The sequence below is a fragment of the Bombus pascuorum genome, chromosome 4 (assembly GCF_905332965.1).
Source record: "Bombus pascuorum chromosome 4, iyBomPasc1.1, whole genome shotgun sequence".
In the NCBI taxonomy this organism is placed as follows: domain Eukaryota; kingdom Metazoa; phylum Arthropoda; class Insecta; order Hymenoptera; family Apidae; genus Bombus; species Bombus pascuorum.
The window spans coordinates 7866309-7887480 of NC_083491.1; the positions used below are offsets into that span (position 1 = coordinate 7866309).

Here is a 21172-nt window from a genome sequence, read left to right on the forward strand (position 1 = left end):
TTATTGTTATTAATTATTACAAACACGAAGGTTATTTTTGATGATATTAATATTCAGTTTTGTTGAGACAGAAATATTGTTATATCATGGATACCACCAATTTATAGAGGTTTATGTGTAGAGAATGATTGGTCGGTTAATGACGAGATAGTTCGTTGTTGAAACCGTCGAGTATGTTTAAAATAATAAATTAGTGTACAGACTATATTCGCTGAGATGCTCGTACTAACGGATTCGCTAAGACAGTGTATAAGTCGCAAAATAAGATCGCTAATGACTCGTTAATTAGATCGCTGATAATTCGTTGATAACTGACTGTAACTCCTTTCCTTGCGATCCCGTCCACTTATTTATACTGGTGGGGGGAATACGTATATGTATTCGCGTTTACACGTTACATGGCTTTAGTTCTAATTAATTATGTGTAACATATTTAAACACGCATTTAAAAGTGGATAGTTTCAGCGTTAACATTTTATATTATAGTGCGTACATGATCAGAGTGAAATAATAAAGTGATAATAAAATAACTAATATTACACTATGACTTGTGGATAATCTACGAAATAATTATTCGCCATTTGTACAGCAATTTTCCTTTATCCTGTTTTGATTAATTCTATGATGACTGAATACTTTGTAATCATACTATTATTCGAAATTACATTATTATCACAAGTGATTCTGAAAGTTATTATTCGCCTATAACTTTCCTTTGTAACAATCGATTAGAAAATTCTCATTGGATATTTTATGGATATGGTGATTTATAAGTAATCTCCTAAGTCTAAGTGATCATTCGTTGTTAATCTAGCAATTTTCCTTTGTGGTGATTGATTAATAAATTGGCATTGAGTAATTGTGTCTATTCACACTACTCAAGATACATACCTACTATAATCTGTGAATGATTTTCAACATTTAGCTTATATCCTACGATTCTTCTTCATAATTGTTAATCGATATATTTAAATCGAGTTTTCATACGTTATATTCGGGATTCTTTATAATCGAATTTAGATTAATTCAGTTACGTTTCTTTTAGAATTTAGATTAAATCAATTAGATATCTCTCGATATTGTTTCTTAGTTACAAGTTAAATACTTTATATTTAATTCACGAATGTTATTTGTTACAAATACTTGAGATAAATTGTACGGTATTTAATAATGGCTGATTATTGTCCATTTAAAGGTACGTTTCTCGAATATAGAACGAGAATGTTAAAATATCGGGAACGATGAACGAATTTCAACCTTCACCGACAATTTTTAGAGCAAACTTCACGATTTTCATTTTAATTAATTTGGTACCGTTCATTTGGCGTCAATACAGACGCAGACACAGATTTAATTAACTTTATATTTCGCCAAACATTTTATCCCACATACCATCTACGGATGTGTTTTAAACACGATTTTCTTTAAAGTGGTAGAATTTTCCATTATTCGATTCATAACCTAACAAAAACGCAATTAAAAAACTCATAAAACCTTTTATAAAAAATCGCCTAAAAAGAAATAGAGGGAAGAAGATAAATATAATTGAAAAAAAATGAAACAAAATTATTACAAAGAAAAAGAAACTTAAAAAAAAATAAGGTTGCCCATTGAATATCGTCTTTTCTATGGAACTTTGGAATTTTACTCCACCATGTCGTTTCAGCGTGTTGCTTTCACGTGGAGACACATCGGATCTCGACATCCTTTCACTTTCTCGGAAGAAGAAACGGTTGGTAGGATCCAGGAAACTAGGGAATCAGGTATGCGTTAAGTATCAATAATATCTGGATCAAATGATAATCATTCGCGTGCTTCGATATGACGATTCACTGCGTATGCTGTATCGAGGGAGAAAAGTATTAACACGAATTTCTTTTATCGGACGTACAGAATTTTCACATGTATAGTGATATAATAATTGGGCACAAGAAGAATATTGTCTCAAAACATTTTTCAAAATCTAAACAAACTATCAATTTATCTCGAACAGATTAGATCTGACCATGAAAGATGTTTCCACCTCAAGTTTTACGTTTAACCCGTACAAAATGCAACATGAAACATACATTACGGGATAGTATGTTAATGAAATTTTCCATAAAAGATCGTTTCTCAGATATTATGTAAATGTCCTGTATGAGTACCAAGGTTCTTTAATCATATTCCGCGTACACAATTTAGCTTCCCTTTCTTTCTCGTGTGTGTTTTTCGTACGTGTCGGTGAATAGGATTTTCGATTTATCGAACGGCGATTTTCCCAGAGATTTCATTGTCGCGATAAATCGCGTAAGATCGGAACATTATAATTTGGCAGCCTGTTCTGCTGGCGTAAATGCAGTAAGCGATGGAAGATGCAAATGTTACTATGAAAGCGAAGATACGAATGATATTATCTGGCCGTATAAACTGTACGATACTCAAAGAGTACAACTAATTCTACTGAATTAATAAAAATTCACAGAAGATAAAATTTCAAGTTTTCTTCAAATACGAAAATGTCAATTGTCAAACCTAATATCGTAGCTTGTATGTACTTCTTTGCTTCTCTAAAGGAATGTAATTTAAGAAAACGTACTATATATGTTAGAGAATCGCTCTGATATAGGCTATAGCGAAGCTTATAGTTTCTTAAATAAAAAAGGAAGAAAATATTCCCTGTAACAGGAACAATACATTCACCATCGATTTCTACGAGTATCAGACCAATTTCATAAACCACTGTTACAAAATTTGATAACAAAGTCTTCACAAGATAGTTAAGTCCTTTTCAGATTTTTACCCACAAAATCGGTACTCTGATCGGTAGGAAGAAACGCAGAGGAGCCACGCAGCTGCGATGGCATTGCTTTCGCGACGAATCAGGACAATGATGTTAATTTATTCGCATGCACAATATACACGCGTCACGTTGTCGTCGGATACCGAGGCAACGGTGCACGTGCAGCAGCAGCTAAATGACTCCCATTCCTGTCGTGAGTAAGAAGCTCTGCATAAAGCATATTCAAACGAGAAGGACGATAATTCGAGTAGTCGCACCGCGGGTGTCGAACGAGACAACAAACGAGACGTCCAAGCTAACAAACAGGCTTCTTGAACGCGTGCTTTCTCTTTTCTAATCCGAACTTTTCAATAAAAGTATGTAGCAAACGGATGTTTTATTGACAGACATTGAATCAGTAAGAACAGTACCAGCAATTAGATTTTACAAACAGAGCATCGATCTTTCTTCGATTATTTGATAAAAGCGTGTTGGGTATAGTTAACAATGTTTTTACATTTTTTAAAAATGACGATAATTACGTATATTAACCGGTACCACGAGAGGAAATTCGTCTGAGGGGAAATTTAAATTGAAGACTATGTTCCAAAGTGTACTTTTATTTCTGTGGCATATTATTTCATTGGTTAAATTTTACTGAATTGTTGTGCTTTCTATTAACAAATGTGTGGTTTCAAGAAAATGTCGTTTTCATTTTATTTCCAATCTTCTAATTTAAAAAAATTAATTGCGGTATTATTAATTATTAAAGAATCAGATTAACGCTAGGAAGACCGATCGAGTCTGTTCCTCTAACACAAATAATAATTTTTTAATTCTTAATAATGTCGTTTCTAAAGTTTAATCAAGCGATCAGTTACAATTGCCTTGTGTTCTAATATCACGTTTCAGATATGTTACTAACAGTCGGAAGATAAGAAGAGATATAAAACGGAGAGATTCATCCACCTCTTTTCAACTCTAATTGAAGAAGACCATTCAAAGATCGTATCTTAGAAAGTTGTAATTCACAGAAAGAAGAATTCGACCTATTTCTTTTTCAATTTCGTATGAAGCTTTGAACGCAAGTTAGAAAGTTATAATTCGTTGGTTATAGAGGTTCGAATTAATCCGGAACGAAATAAACGACAAGTAAAGGTAAGTTCCACTTACAATAAAACTCTGAAATACGAAAAACAAAGACGAAAAACATGAAGATTGAAAAGCGAGTCGATCGATTTTTAATTAACATGAATCATATTAGAAGGAACAACGATTTACTGGCTATGAGATCGTTTCAGTATTTAATCGAGAATCCTGCAACTTTGAAGTAATTGTCGCTGTTTATTTATGAAACGCTTGAATCACTATTCCGTGTTAATATATAACCAACAAGATTAATCTGTACGCTGTATTATATTTTCTCAGTCTCTTTGTCTCGGATACAAATAAATTTTAACGTTGTTCTAGTTGCTTTCAGCGTTACGATGATCTTCGTCACAAACAATTACAGCCAACGCACGATCATATTCACGGTACAAAAAGAATCAAGTAATACCAGTTTTCTAAAGAATTATCCAAGTTTCTTCACCGCGAAAAATGTTTCTCCACCTTCGGAAGCCTTGAGCAAACGATCGAAACACGTGATACACTTTAGAAATTCCGAAGGAAGAGATATTTCAATACTTTACAAGATCAAAACGTAGATACTTTGTGCTCGTTGAATTACGACTCGAGCTGCACAATATTGCAAGCAGATGTTACTACGACAGTTCGTTCGAGTTTTAATCAAAGATAAGGAACCTTGCAATTTCTTTCTATAGTAGACACGAAACGTGTATGTGGAGCTCGAGTGAATGTTAAGTTTCGAATATGCAGAGTCAACGTGTAGAATTACGAACCGGTTTCTCGAAATTAAGGCATCGGATAATGTCCTCGAAATTGCATATCTGGTTGTCCTACATAGGCGGATAGCTTGAATGAAACACGTGACTTTGACATTGGAATCACGATATTCAGTGATTTATAAAAATAATACGCTAAGTATCTTTCAGTCTGTTGTATCTACGAGCCAACATCGATAGCAACATATGCAATTGTAGAGCCTAGAATACATTAATTTTATTTAGTAAATGCTCTTACTGACAAAAAGTATCCTTTTTCTGTTACTGTGATATCTTCTACTTGGAGATTGTGGCATACGATATCTTCTACTTTGAGATTGTCCCGTGTGATATTTTCTATTTTGAGATCGTGCCACGTCTATCTCCAACCAACATCCGTAATTATCGTTATTTATGAAACATCTATGTAACAATTTTTACAATCTTCGCAACACCTGTCGTCAGCAAAAAGTATCCGATGATTATGAAAAAGAGCTAGTCAGACAGGAATGACAGTATGAAATTTAGTCTTTCCAGTACCGTGTCAAAGGAACACCACGATGAATAAGAAATATCTCTGTGTTCTGACTTCCTGGTGCGCCAGTGGAAACGTCCCGATACGATTTCTCGGTTAACGGTACACGTTAGTGGTATCCGATCGCTCGCGGGATTTCCCGTGAAGAAAGAAACCTGAACGGGCTTCGTGCGCTGCGAAAATTGGTCAAGTCGCTGCGATTTCGCCATCTTCATGGGGTTTCGTGCTACATTTCTCCAAGCTTCTACGTTTTTTCCTTCCATTCCTTTTTCTCTTCTTTTGGAACGAATGCTCCGTAGGAAAACGTATTGTTGAGAAAGTAGAATGAGAAGGCAGTGTAGTGCTCATTAATATTATTTTAATAGTCAACGATACGCTATCAATGGATCGGTGAATGATGGAGACTTAATAATAGTTTTCGAGGTGAAACATTCTAATCGATTATAGCTATTACTTTCGTCTGAGAAGCAAAAGGCATTAATTAACTTGTGAATTAAACAATTTAAATAAACCAAATCAACGTTACAAACGAAACGTTACGTTCGCCCTTAACGTTGCCTCTTAATTACAACCAGATAGCTGTTCATTTTCACCTAAAATATGTAACAAGAAAAAGAACTGCGTTGTTCTCACACTTGCTTAATCGGCAGAACCTCTTTCTGGAATAATCAGATGATGCTAATCATTTCACCGCGTTCCATAAGCGGCGAATAAAATCGCCAACGAGAATTGCTGTTATTTCACCTGTTGGAAACTCGCCCATCCACCGGTTAATAAGAGATTGGGCTACTTTCACCGTTCTTTGAATTCCAATTATATCGTTTTCAAGGACGGAAGACGAACGAATCCGAGGGGGCCGAATTCCACGACTTTCTACGGAAATCAGCTCGATTCGGCTGAAACTCTCTCAACGACTGAATATATTCCAGCAAGCTGACTCCTCCAGCCTTTGGGACATTGTCCCGTTGTCGAATCGAACAATGAATCGCTGCTTTCGAAAGGCAAAAACACTCTCCCATGACCGGGTTCAATAGGGATCATAAGTGCAACAATGAAATTGCTTGGAACACACGAAACTCGTTACGTTCTCGGCCACCTATATCGCGAAACCTTATTACATTTGTTATGTAAAACTGGTCACAGAATATAGAAGAAGTTTGACGCACAGTGGGTGGAAAAATTATTTGCACGTACTGTTACTTTTTAACGAAGCTTTTTTAATTAGGTTCCACGTTTCATTTCCATAATAAATATTAAATGTCTGTAGTCGAAAAATGATATGAAACTTAATATATTTCGTATATTTAATTAACTGTTATATAAATGCTATAGCAAATACAACGGTGTGTATTATGCTTAATGTAGCCACTATAGATTAGTATCGTAAGGATAATAGGATGAACTATGACTAAGTTGATTTCATTGTATTTAGAATTATGCGACTGCCTAAGTAGCTATCGTGATATTAGCATCGATAATTCGCCAATTACACAGTCCCTCATTTTTCTATTTTGTTCTCTTACGTTGAAAGCCGTGTCACGTTGCACAACAGAAATGATTCCATCAACATTTACATCAATATGCATATTGCATCGAGTTTGCAATTCTCCTGATTCGTTTAAACGTTCAGCCTTTCAAGTTCTTGATTACTACTCTATGAAAGCAAACACTGTTTATAATTCAGTCGAGTAAATGTAATAATCGCGGAAAATTGCTCGATAAACAACGTCAGTCAACAAGGAGTACAGTAATATTTCCGATAACAGCGTATTAATCAGCGAACTTAATGTTAAGAACGACTGTTCGTACAAGGAGAGAGAAATTTAACAGAGAAGTAAATTACGAATTGATTTTCCACGATAAAAATCATCAAACAAAAAAGAATAGGAAAAATTATACGTTATAATTATGCAATCATATTTCAATTTCGTTCGATCGACATTATTCTAAATATTGCTCGTTGGAAAGGAACAAATTATAATTATAGTGAAGAATGGTGATAATGTATTTCTAATAAAAATCAAAGTTAATGTCTCACACTAGAAACATTTTTGAAGGCTATTGTTCCTCGAAACTTAAATTTTCCTCGTTATATTTTGTATTTTGCCTTGTATTATAAAGCAATTTGAAAATTTCTCGATTAATTATTTATTCGTCAATCACCTATCCTTAATAAGGTGATTGGAAAGGGACTAATTAAAAATACTTCGCTGTCGAGTTATTTTCTAGAAAATATTACCATCCAATCCAGCTTTTCGTAATATAGAACATTCTATTTCCTACAGTTTATTCTATATTCACCAATAGACATTTCAACGTCATTCAACCTTTAAAAATCATACAATTTCGTATTTCAATTAAACAAATCCGTTTAAATCATCTTAAACTTCCTACAATAATCGCTAATTAAATTTAGATACAAAATCGAGCACGTAATCTCGTCTTCCAACGTAGAACGATAAAAATATTAAAGAAACTTTTCGCTCATTATATTACGTGTTTTAAAAAAATCAAATTCACCGATCTCAACCTTTAAATTGCACAAAATAAACAGAAGATTTGATACCATAGAGCGCATACTATCCGTCAAAGACAAAATATCGATACTTCAGCAAGATGAAAGGATTCGAAGTATTTCGCGAATTCGAGTCGTTGGTCGAGCAGTAATTTACTTTACACCGATTCTTTTCGGCATGAAAATTCATTATGCTATTAGTCGGTAATCGGCTTTCGGAATGCTCGGTTTTGATCCGATTATGTCGCGATTATACCGTTTTACCATTCTTTTTTTCCTCCCCGCTCTTTATATTTTCCACCCTTTCCTCCTGTCTCTCTTTCTTTTTTAACTCCCACCACGAGGGAAAGATAAAACTTTATTGGAGCGAGAGAAAAACTAGCCGTGAACCGGCCATTTTCTTCGCGTTATCAATATTATAACAGTGTTTTCCTGTGTTACCCCTCGATTGAATGAATATTCCAAGCTTCGCGGGAATATGGTCGTTATAATACTCGTTCTACCGCGCGTTTCATAAAGGTGTGATACTCGGTGGGAAAATAAATGGGAAACCCAGAGTGGACGTCTGGTTTTGCTTCGTTTTCAAGGGAATTTCCGGTCTACGCGCGATTGGCACACACACACACAATTTGGCCACGCATACGATTTCACATAGATATGACATTAAAAGCATGAACGATGTTCATTTTTATTAAAATTTTGATTCTTTATAACTAATACTTTATCACGGAATTTCTCTACAATTATATAGCTAGTACTGTATGACTATGCAAAACAACTTTATGGAAAAGGACATTCATGATTTCCGGAATAATCTTCCCATCGAAATGAATTCGTTTTAACGACACAGGATATTTTTTGCTGTAAATATATCTTCTATGTTTAGTAACATATTCATAGTACTAACGATAACACGGAAACCTACGTAATATATTTTAAAGAGTCATTATATATCATTTATTTGTTAAACATTATATATCAAACATTATGAGCATAATATTTACTATTTGTTTCTCTAGAATCCACATAATTTAGCTTCATCCTCTCATTCGTAATAGAGAATCATACATTCATTTGGAAAAAGGGGAACTGCACACATCATACCACTAGTCACCATAATTTACATCCAGTTGTTACTAATTTTGCATAATTTGTTCTCACTTTTTTCCCCCGTTCTAGCAACGTTTCACTTTTTATTATATGCATCTATTAATTTATTAATTTACGTTACGAATTTCTTATATCGGTTAATCTATTCTTTTTAATGAATTTATCCCACCGATTACTAAGCAATATGAGCGCTGATAATTTCTAGAAATATTTATTATAATTTTCCTAATACCAACGAGGCCTATTATAAATACGAAGCTACTTCTATGCATTTTATTTTGAAACTTTCTCCAAATTTGCGTCTTTCACTATTATTACATCATTATACTATTCTTGCATTATTATTATTACCATATTCATCGTGAGAAGAAAAATGTTCATCCCCAAGTTCTACGTATAAACAATTTTCCTTGGACGCAACGAGATGAATTTATCATTATCATCGTAAATGGGTACAACCATAGATCATCGTAGACAATGGCGAATTAAAGATTCCAGGCAATATTAATCGTTAGACGAAAATGATGGATGATTCAATTAATCTTGGAGTGCAGGATCACGCAATTCGTTCAAACGCAAGCATATACGTCTTCATGATCTTTCTCTTAACAGAAAAATCCACGGGCTAATGAATGAACAAGTGGTATTCCACAGCGAGCCTGGCATTCTTCTTTAATCGTTCTAGTTCGTTTCATTAGCGCGTACAACGCAATGCATCATTCTAGGAGAGCACAAAGCCCCGGGGCCAACACGCGCTCGCAATTTCTTACGTCAAGCAGGCTTTGTTAGATCCCAGACTTCTCACGTGTAATCCAGACCTCTGGGCTTGAATTGCGTAAAAACGTAATCCCTGGTCGTTGCGCTACATTTCGCTCCCCTGGATTTTCCGCGAACAGAAATAAAGCAAAACGTCGGAATCGCGAATGAAAGATTTGACTTCTTAAAGGACGAATTTATAGATTATAGTTTGACGTATAAAATCAAATTTCTGTACTCGTGTAATAAATATTAGGTAGGTAGGTTTCCGCCATTCACGCATTCAACGTTAAATTGACCAATGAACTTTACGAATTTTTATTAATTATTATTGATATTGACCGACGTGTAAATTAAAAGCAAATTAATTTGCTGGAATGAGATGGACGATAAACAAGATTCTACTCGTATGTGTAACAAAGTACACTGTGTATCAGAAGTTAGGTTCACGTTAAAGAGTTATATAACGCGTTTTTGTAATAATTGAAAAGACTCGAATAATTTTGTAAAATCTGTCCGATTGGTACTAGCTTGTCTTATCGGTAATTTCTGTCGCTTAAACATCTTTCAGAAGACTGAAAAGTTACATCTCTCTACAAAATAAAGAGCGAGATCGATCATTTTTGTTCAAAAATTTCTATCTTCTCTGCGTTCTTAGAATTCTACGAACATTCCGTTCCAAACTGAACGCAATTTTTCTTAATTCTTCTTCCTTTCGTCACTGTTAATTTCGTAAATTACAATCGAAGATTCTTACGAACAGTCCTATTTTTCCAGTCGAACTCCTTAAAATGGAGGCGATAATTTTGCTAAAAGTTTTTACGTATTTCCGGATGTGCGTATCTGTGTCGAGTGGAAACTAAAAAGGTTGATAATTAACAGTCGTACAGGAACGCGAAGTATCTCCGAAATTCCGCGACGAAGATCCGCCGTTCCAACGTTGCGATTTGCGTGCGCCAACTTGTTTCATGAGAAAAGTTTGAAATTCTACGTGGCAGCCTTCAGTAATTTGTCTTCACTCGCTGAATACTTAATAATATATCCTCGCGTCTGCAATTCGAGAGACTTTGATTTCGGGGATGTGCAAAGAGCTCCGCGGGCGCAAAGAGTTTTCCAGACGAGAAGCACCCTCGACTTGTTCTCAGGGATGGATTAACGTCTATGTTCGAATAACCTTGCTGGCAGCAACGTCACGGGACAAGAACGTCGTCGCGTGTCTCGTCATAAGCGAATATCTCGCGAAAGGACGCTTGAAATGGAAACTAGGAGTGAAACGTAGTAGAATCTCTATCGCACGAATTGATCGTGACACGCGCTGCACGGATAATCGAATTGTTCAAATTCATATTTTTATCAAAATGATAAAACAAGTGCAAGCTAAACGGAGAATCGTTTCATCTGCTAGATGCTATAACGCGCTCTTTCCTTCGGATATTTTGCGCATATTTCCTCGTGTTACGTGTATTTTGCACATTTTTCCATCTTGAGATTTTCAGGAAATGCATAAACATCCTGCCTATCGTTAAATTAATATCGAGCTGATCCACAAGTTTGTACAGACTCGTTGAGCGTGATAAGTTCTGCCTCTTTCCTCAAATGTTTACTACAAATTTATCTACACCGTGTATTCTCCATCGTTATTTACAGCTTCTTGCCAAAGGTTCGAGTAGCTTTTGGATTCCTCGCTCGAAGAACTCCGCAGTTTTTCGAGCAAACGAATCCGCCAGTCATTTTCGCAATACCACGTCGTCGTGGAAGAAAACATCAATTAGACCATGTTGGAAGGAACGAAAATCTTGATAATCCGTTGGGATGAGATTCGACGAGCAGGGCGGATGGTAGGGAACTTCTCATCCACAATTCTGAAGCGCGTTTTTATCAAATTTTCGAACGGGTGGGAAATGAAATTTTTGTTAACATATTTTTCGAACAATTTTTTGTTATCGGCAGTGAACGGAAGAATACACGACCACATAAAAAAAAGGAAACAGGAGCTATCGAATGAAATAAGTATAAGACATAGATGATAGGCAATTGTTACGAGATAATACTCAATATGAAGTGAAAATCGCGCGAGTTTACGGACCAACCTGATAAAAAGAAATTCGCAAAACTTGTACACACGATTCCCTATTCTAACCCAACTGTACGGTGTACCATCGTTATTACAGTCATCGTGTCAATTCCCATAAATCAAATCTGTTGAAAAGCCGATCTCCAAATAACTTTCCTAAACGAAACCTTAGATGAAACAGGTCGAACTCCTCAAGGTATCGTCTGACCTACGTTCGTGCCACGTTCCAGCAACGACGAGAACACAGCACGTCGAGGATTTCGCATCGACTTGCAACGAAGAACGGAAATTAGTGGGAAAATGGGGGCCGAGCGACCGGGGAAAAAGCTTTTTTCGCTCGGTCGTCGTGCAACAGTTTTTCGCGCGGGACAATTACTGGCCACGGCCGCTGATGTGTTCGTTATCGTCGCTATTTTTTCACCAGGAATATCCCGGATGAAACACGAGCGTGAAAATTTCCATTCGTAATGAAAGCACAAAAAAATACGAGCCGAGGAGTCGGGGATGGAGCGAGGCTGGTCGACAGCGAATCGTTGCTCCACGACTATTTATGTTTCGTTGTATAGATTATTTATTTGACGTCGATATTGTGAATTATACAAATGCTACGGCCAGGCTATTCCCACGGAAATCTACGACACTGTTAAGTTTTCTATGGTTGTGTACACGTGGCCGTATACCCGCCGTATGACGTCCAGCCGATTGACGATTCACCCCTAAAAACTATGTCGAATGAATTATCGAATAATTAACTTTAATCGTTACGCAGCTGCAGGAGATATCGAGGTGGTACGCGCGTTATTGCGGCTACTTTTTGTACTTTTATTCGTCCATCGAGCTATACAGTATGTTTTTGTAGCCTGTTTTGGCCTTAATGAAATAGTACCGTATGCGATGGTATTTATTTTCCTATGGTCGAGTAAATTAACCTCTTTTTACATTAAAACTACTAGAATGCTCGAAATGATCATCCCATAATTTTGTATAGAATTTTTTGTACCCACACAGTGGTACTGTTTTACGGATTTAAATAACTTTTTGTAAAATGTGCGGATACAAGTTTGTTTTTTTTCCTTCATTGCATTATTTTTCGTGCAAACAAAACAATTTTTGCCTATGTTTGTCTTTTTCCTGGAAAGAATATTTCGATGTTTTTCATTTCTCTCTCACGCACCTCGAATCCTTTCTAGCAAAATATAAATAATATAGTATCGTATAAATATAATTTCTATAAATTCCTGTACAATCCTCAAGAACCTTGAACGATAAACTTTCAAGATCGCGATACTTGGTTTGCACGTGGCAGCATCACAAAATGAAAAAAATCTCAGTAAATCGTTAATCGTGATTTAAGACGTGAAACTTTCTACACGCGTCAGTGGAAAATCCGCCGGTCTACGAATAATTATCGGATCATATAGATAAGTAAAGCGATAATTTATGCATTTTTGTTTGTCATGTTCATCGTGCGCGCGTTAAATTCGATCGTCGAATTAATTGGAGCAAGGGAGAAATAAAATTTGCAGCAACACGCGATCGGCCAAATTCGAGCAGCAGGAAAGCTGTATGCAAAATGCAAATAGACTCGCAGTGGTTAATCTGCTTAAAACAAAATCCGGCAAGCGGTTCGTCTCGCACGAAAGTACATGGAAACGCGTACGCCAAAGAAAACGCAACGTTTTGATATATCACGTAACACATAATTACACGCGATGCTTTACCATGTTAATCGCTATTGATTGCGAACGTGTATAATGTTCACTTCGTAATTCCCATCGGCTGCATTACGAATTTCCTGATTGAACATTGTGAAATTATTTATCAGAAATTATTTTCTATAAGAAAATATTGATTGCAAGTGTAACAATGATTAATATTTTACATTGGTTTGAGTCTTCGTGCACCAGATTCATCGATATCAGGCATTTCGAAATTATTTATAGAAATGTATAAAACTCATTAATACTAGAAACGTTTTGTTTAACTTTATCAAGTATAGACTCGTTGTATCTAGCAAACAGTCAACAAGCAATTTTCTACATAGAGAATAGTTTGCTATTATTTCAAATACAAAGAGACATTTATATCCCACTGAAGTAAAAGGCTGCAAATCATTGCATTATATTCATTAAAAGAGTTAACATTTGCCAGGTTGATAGCAGAGTATTTTGTGCTGATTGGCTCCGTAGTGTTGGAACAACAACGTGACGATTAAACCGTGTAAGTATTGTTGGAATACAACGATATTACACGCATAGGCACAAATACTCTTACACGGATGCCCACACAGGCATTTGAACAGGACACTTACGCAGGACATAAAAGATATAACTTAGAAAAAACGAAGCTGGCACCCCGCTGGGGGTAGCCACCCACATGCTATATTTATTTTTTTTTTTTTTTTTTTTTCACCAATAAGATATAACACTTTACCAAATGTCCATAAGGACAAATTGTAAAAAACCAAAATAAAATTAAAAAAAAAAACTTACGCAGGTCATACTCATTACTATATAGAGAGTGGGGTTGAAAATATTTAAGGGATCATGGGTCACTATCTACGTCTAGTCTGAGAGTAATTGGCCAACTGTCAATAATCTGCATACTTTGTTAATTATACCATATCACTCGCTTATATACATCAGATTCTATAGTTCTGTTTAATAAACATCACTGAATATTATTTTAACACAAACATTGTGTCTTCCACAGATTATTCATCTTAACTTTAAGATTAAATTCTAACAAGTATTAAAGGTTTTAGAAACGAATTTGCATAAGAATGCATAGAAAGTACGTATGTAACGTTTTACGATAGCAAAGTCAGCTCTACATGGAAATTATTCGTCGGCATATAGCGCTGCACGTACACCTGATATTATTCTGAATAAAACGAATGATAGAATGAAAGTGCACATCGTTTTGAAGAAAATAAACCAGGTCCTAATGGCTAAGTAAAAAAGCAACAAAAATAGAAAAAAAAAAACTTAATTAAAAAAGATACAAAACAATAATCCCGTCTCCGCGTCGAATTATACGAATAGTATTTTCTTCCGCAGTTGGATTCGTTAATTTAACACGTAATATGATATTGAGGTAACGCACGATGTTAACAAACGAACGGGCCACTCGAGTGTTTTGCACGCTCTTTTTCCATTTTGCTATCTTTATTTCTCGTCGACGTTGATTCGCTCGCCTTTTGAACTGCGTTTCGCTAGAAGCGTCACGCTTTTCGAAAGCAAAACTACTAGCATAATTACGACTAATTACACCCTTTTAATTAGACCGGTTATACCCTTTTCTTTGCCGTGTCTTCTTTCTTTATTCTTAGGTACTCGCTTCTGCTTCCTCGCTTATTTATTTATCTGTACACTAGCGCGGTTCAAAGAGCAACGAAACTTCCCTAAAAGTCTATGGCTTAATATCTTATTTTTTAATACTACTTTTAGCTTTTATTCTTTTCTGGGCGTCTTTTTTCTTTTTTTCTTCTTTTTGTCGATAACTTCGTTTAATTTTTTGAGAAGAAACTGAATTCCAGTAATTTGATAGTTGGTTATTCTTACTTTGTGCCAGAGATCAAGTTATGTTACAAATTCTATAAATGATTTATAGATTTATCTTCCTAAACTTTCGCTGCCTTTTCGATGATTTTTCAATATTTTTTATCGTCAGATTATTGTCTGTTCTGAACAAAAATTTAATTAGATCATTGATCCATGAATTTCATTCTGATCGAACAAAGGTTTAAGCATTCTGAATATGTAGCTTTCCTCTTCTTTTCTAAAATGCATTTCTTTCAATTATTTTCCATTTTCTCTTAAAATTAATTTTATCACTCTGAAAATAAAAAGCTACTCTTGCATAGCACTTCGAGATTTCATTTTTTCCTAGAAAATCAATGTATTTTTTTGTACAACGAACATTTTGAAATTGTAAGAAGAATATTTGTATTAGAGATTATTAGAAATGCGGCTGTTATTGTTTTAATATCTACTTCAATATCTCTACTGTATCGCAGTATTTTAGTAATATCATATTTCAATATATAACATACAGTTATTTTTATACGTTTGGTATGAAATTCAGCTACATATATAGATACGAAAATTTATTAACTCTCGGTCTGGAAATTTCTGTTTTTCGTATACTATCTTTCAAATACACGTTCGATAAATTAACCGTGAATTTTTCTTCTAGATAACATTAATAACCATTGCGCTAGATAAATTTTAAATATTCGTTTCCACTAATTGGGAAAAAGCAAATAAATCTTCCGCGCCCAAAAGGTAGACAATTAAATTTCTCTGAAAAAAAACATCGCGTATCCCACGTGAATATTGAAATGCTATAGGGAATCGATTATGCGATGTAACGTTAGAAAGCTAATCAGACATTATATTTTTCTTTTTTCTGATAACATTATCACGTTCCAGTGCGATTTACATTGTCCAAATTTCGTAATTTAAACGATAAAGTAAACCAATCTTGTCTATCTAATTTTTGACCAGAATCTAGTTCTCTGCCTTCTCTAGTCGAATCGATGATTATGAAAGTGGCTTGAGTCATGCGTTTTTCGTTTCACTATATTTAATGTTTTGCGTTTGACGCGTGAACTGAATTCTATTTAACGCAACGATCAACTCGATCGAAACGATTCAATTTCTATTGCTTTGCATAGAAGGTTTCACATTATTATAATGTAAATAGATATCAGGGAAAGCAAAGTAAATGATAAGCATGAAAATAAATACGACACGTATAAGATAAGTATGAAAATAAGTTATTTCTTATAGATTCTTGATTTTGATAATCATCGGTGCAACTGCGAACATTCGAGTCCAACTCCTATGCAATTCTTTATACGCATTTATTTTCTCAAATTAATTTTAACTCGGAAACACGAAAGAAGATGCACGATTCTACGCAATATAATTCTACGCAGCAACAGGATAGTTGCTACATCAATCTTTTTACCTAATTTTGTCACCTTCTGATTATTTCTTTTTTTGCTTTACTGTTTTCCTTTAGGGCGAAATATCGCGAATTAGTTTTTACGCGAAAAACTTTGCCCGAACGATGGAAAGTGGTCGAGTCACTTTCGAATCGAGTAAGTACCGAAAAAAAGAAAAAGCAGAACGTGTAAGTCGCGGCTTGCTTTTAATCGTTTACCGGTCGCTCGTATGGGAAGTTGATCTCGTTTAAGCAAAAGATAATGTGGGAATAGGTAATTGATATTCTGGGGAATTTTACGTAAAATGTATGTGATGTAAAGTATCTACGATGCAGTTTGTAATTATTGGAAAGTTACTATTACTAATAAATGGTAATATTATTTTAAATTACTCACAATTGATGATTTAGCACACTGATATTTCGTACATACCTGAAACATAAATATACAGACCGTGAATATACATATTAATATTCATATCGATAATTTATTAATACTGTATTTATATATTATTTGAAAATTCGATAAAAGATGGAAAATACCGAGATACAAGAAAATTCCAGTCTTTAAAAATAACAATAATAAAAAAGTGAGAAATTATAGTGAGAAACATGATTTTTGAAGTGCGATGGAGTATTAAATGATTATGATTAAAATCACAGAAGAATGAGAGCTTTGCACAGTAAACTTTAAAAAGTGTAGAAACAATGTAAAAATGTGAGATGGTAAAATCAACCGTACGATGTGGAATGTTCAAAAATTATAACGAAATTGAGCTTGAACAATAAAAGAAAGTCCTATACAGTGATTAATCATATATACGCGTTACATTACATTGAGCGCAATTCGAATGAATATTCTTAATATTCGATCGGACAGAATTTTTCCTACTTGTTCGGTACGTGAATGGAAATTCGAACCTCCTATACTTATGCAACGTTCGAAAGTTATTACTGGTAGAAAAATTACGTCACGAAAAAGAAGCAACAAAGGAACTGCATCGGCAGGGTTTCAACGAAGGAACGCTATGCCAACACCAGTATGAATATACAATTTTCGCACTTGTAAGATATCCTGCGAATTCTGCCGGTGAGTTGTAGACATCTTACGATATCCGAGTGCTTCGACAAGTTCTAACAAACTTTTCGTCATTGCCATTTTCAATGAATGTAGCGTTAGGTTAAGAAAATTGGAAACTTTCAAGCTTACCATGGAGAACGTTTGCACAACGTTTAAAATTTTTCCATAAAAATCAAAGTGTTTCCTATTTAAAACTTAGAATTTATGCGATTCTTTCAATAACTGTTTCATCAAGTTTGCATATCCTTTATGATAAAGAATTCAACGATGAAGTAAATATTTTGTACTACTTATAAAGTACAATTAATTTATCAGATTTGTATGGTATTTAAATTTCAAATAACGTTTAAGAGACTCTAAACTGTCTCACGGTAATTAGCAACGGTAAATTAACCACAAAGACTGCAACAAAAATTGCTATCTGAATATATCTAACATCTTATCCTGTCACCAACTTTCACACTTTCTTATCTGCTACTAAGATAACATCCTGTTACTATTACTTTATACATGTACTTTGTATACATTTTAATCGTACCATTATTCAAACACAAAGGAAGAACAATGTTTCCTTCGTTTTTTAATCATATCCTTGAATTCACGAAGAGGATTAAGATTTTTCCCAGGAACAGAACTTTGTTTCTAAACATGTTCATTAAACCGTAGTAATTATGCTCTCTGCCAATTACTATAAACATATTAGATGAGGACTAAAAATATAATGTTAATAAACACAGCGTTGTTTACTATATTTCTCCGTTCTATACAAAAAAGGGCTTGAAAAGACAACACTTAAAATTAATATTACTAATTAAGTGCTTATGTTTATTACAGCAACAAAACGAAAAGATACCGTATATTTAAACATTACATATACTTTCATGAAAAGCAACTTTATTATGCGTTCGAAATATTTTCATCCAAATAATTCTCTGGCACTGAGAATCTTAAAAAGTATTCCATTTTCAGATACCCCGTCAAACATTAACAAACCGTCCTCCATAGCATTCGACGGATGCACGAAATCTCACGATTTTCAAACACGTGCAACAACAACAAAATCTGACAATCCCGACCCACGCATTCCAGCCAAACATCTCGATCATCGTGCGCACATTCTCCCAGTCGACGCAACTTTCGATCCGACCAAGCAGCCAAAAAGGCAGCAGAGAACCGGCCGTCCCGAAGGCGTTCGCGATTCTGCGAGAGGATGTAAGTGCGCCTCCGCCTGCCGCTTTCTTTCCTTCTTTCCCACCACTGGGTCGGAGATCCTGGGCGGCAGAGAGGCCAGCCTGCACACCGTTGGCAAAGGCAAAAGTCGGCGAACGTTCCGTTCTGGTCGAAGCGAGTCGGCAATACTAGGCGGCCGTGTGTCACCGAGAACCGCCAGTTTCCGCGTGGACTTCGCCGCAACGAGTAGGCCTCGATCCGCGCGCGTCCTCTTTGCACGCGTGGCCTGATACACACACGATCGCGTCGTGTCGCGTCGTCTCGCTTTGTGCACAAGTGCGTCTGGCGGAAAAATGCGGTCACCCAGTGTCCCCATGTGCTTCGTTCACGTTCTACTGTGCGCCCTGGGTGAGTAAGAATCTTCGTCTTCCGCGCGTGTACCATGGGACACATCGTACGGTTGCGATACGACAGTGTAGATACAAAGGATTTACAGTCGACGATAAAAATAAGTGCGAATAACAGTGCAATGGAAATAGGTATCAATGAAGCTTCGTTATTGAAGATTATTGAATATTTATGATATTATTATATGAAGATTATTTGCTAGGTTAACTTTGTGCTTCCAGGCTATATAATAAATAGAACTTATCGTAGGGTTCGACTACGTTTCGTTGATACCTACTTTCGGTATTTGTCTCTTCATTTTTGTCGGCTACTGTATATCTAAAGGAAGTACGAAGGAGCAAAGTTTTCGAGCTAGAAAATCATCGCTGGATGTTGACTGTCCGTTAAACGAGGTGTACGTCGTTTAGTTAGTGATGAGGTGGTTCTTGAGATAGTAGTCTTCAAGGAGGAATTATGATTTGATAGATGCAAGATTTTGGAGTTTATAGGGTACGGAATACAAAAAGCAGGGTAACGTGAATTTGTCCTGTTTTTGTGTTTATTACATGGATAAAACGGGAACGATTACTATTGCAATTACTTGTAGTTAATTTTACTTACTCCGTTAAGATCTACCTTACTTAATTGTATTTTATTTAAATTAATGTAATTTTTCTGCTCTAAACCGTATGCTATTGTAAAATTAGATTTTTCTATTCTGTTTATTACCATATGAGTGAATACATTTTTTATAAAGTTCATCCACAAGATACGCAATCATTGTTACCAAGAAAACTGTTTTGCATGATCGTTTAGTTAAAGCGAATATCACTGTCAGTAGAAACAGTTAATCTGTCGTTGTTTGTCTCTTGAAATCACAACATTAACTATGCGTCTTACTTTTTACGTCTAACATTCGAATCCTTTGATGAAGCTCGCAGTCGTCTTGGATATGAAAATAATTAAAGCAAATGATGGGTGGCGTTAACAAAGAGCTGAACGATCGTTACAGCTTCGTGGATAATCAGTCACCGCCCATCGTCTATAGGGAATAATGTCGGTTACGCAAAGACTCGCTGGGGAACAGACCCCAGGTGTTCAGTCAGGCTAGCGGGTCTGTTAATTGCTGCGACACATCTTCAGGTTTATGATACGTCAATCGTTATGGGAACCAGCATGTTCCACGCTCACGTTTTCACTGAATGTTCAGTAATAACGGACTTCCAGTTTAATAACAGAGATTAGGGCTTTCGCGGTATAGCATCCTGCAATTATCAAAATCGTTGCTTTCAGCAGCAACTATATTTTTGGAATTGTATTTATTTCCATAGGAGTTGATTTCGGAACTTTCCCTTTTCGTTTTCCTCTTCCTGAATTTCATTCTAAGTTTCAATGACAGAAAGATATTGCAATAATTTTCTAAGTCGATCGTTTCGAACTTGACTTCATTTTATCATATTTGTTATATCGTGAAGTGGTCAATAACAATAAAGTATGAAAGCAAACTTCGAACATTTATCCTCGACTGAAAATATCGAGAAAATTACCGAGAAAATACCAATTAGAAATGCGTTAATGTAACAGTTAAACTACAAACTTTTACGCGAGTTCACATTTTTGAGAATATATTTAGCAGAATGAGAAAATTCGGTAGAAAATTGTTTGACGTATCAAGTATTATACGAAGCCACTGCGCCTTGAATATTTCATATACTTTTTTATGTTGTATGTATTTCGCGCAGCTATCCATTTTCAAATTTCCTATAAATACGTAAAAATCCGCGGCAAAGGCAATAAATATAAAAAGCCACTGTAACGAGTGTATCGTTCGTTGTATCGCAATCTGGTCTAGAAATCCAATTCTTCGTTTACTTTTTTATTAAACGACACGCAAGAATTGGCACATATAGCACTGTTCCGCGTAACTCGATGAAAAAAAAAAAAAAAAAA

General features: G+C 35.3%; 2 protein-coding genes across 3 annotated transcripts in view; one reads left to right on the forward strand and one right to left on the reverse strand.

Moving 5' to 3' along the window:
- The window catches only part of LOC132906569 (RING finger protein 17), a 309846-nt gene that overhangs the window by 220048 nt on the left and 68626 nt on the right, over positions 1-21172 (reverse strand). The window lies entirely within an intron of this gene.
- LOC132906577 (uncharacterized) overlaps positions 18995-21172 on the forward strand; it is a 67988-nt gene continuing 65810 nt past the window's right edge. The window contains exon 1 of the mRNA XM_060958881.1: positions 18995-19243. Within this exon, the coding sequence (XP_060814864.1) occupies positions 19189-19243 (55 nt within the window). The 5' untranslated portion in view covers positions 18995-19188. The remainder of the gene's footprint in view (positions 19244-21172) is intronic.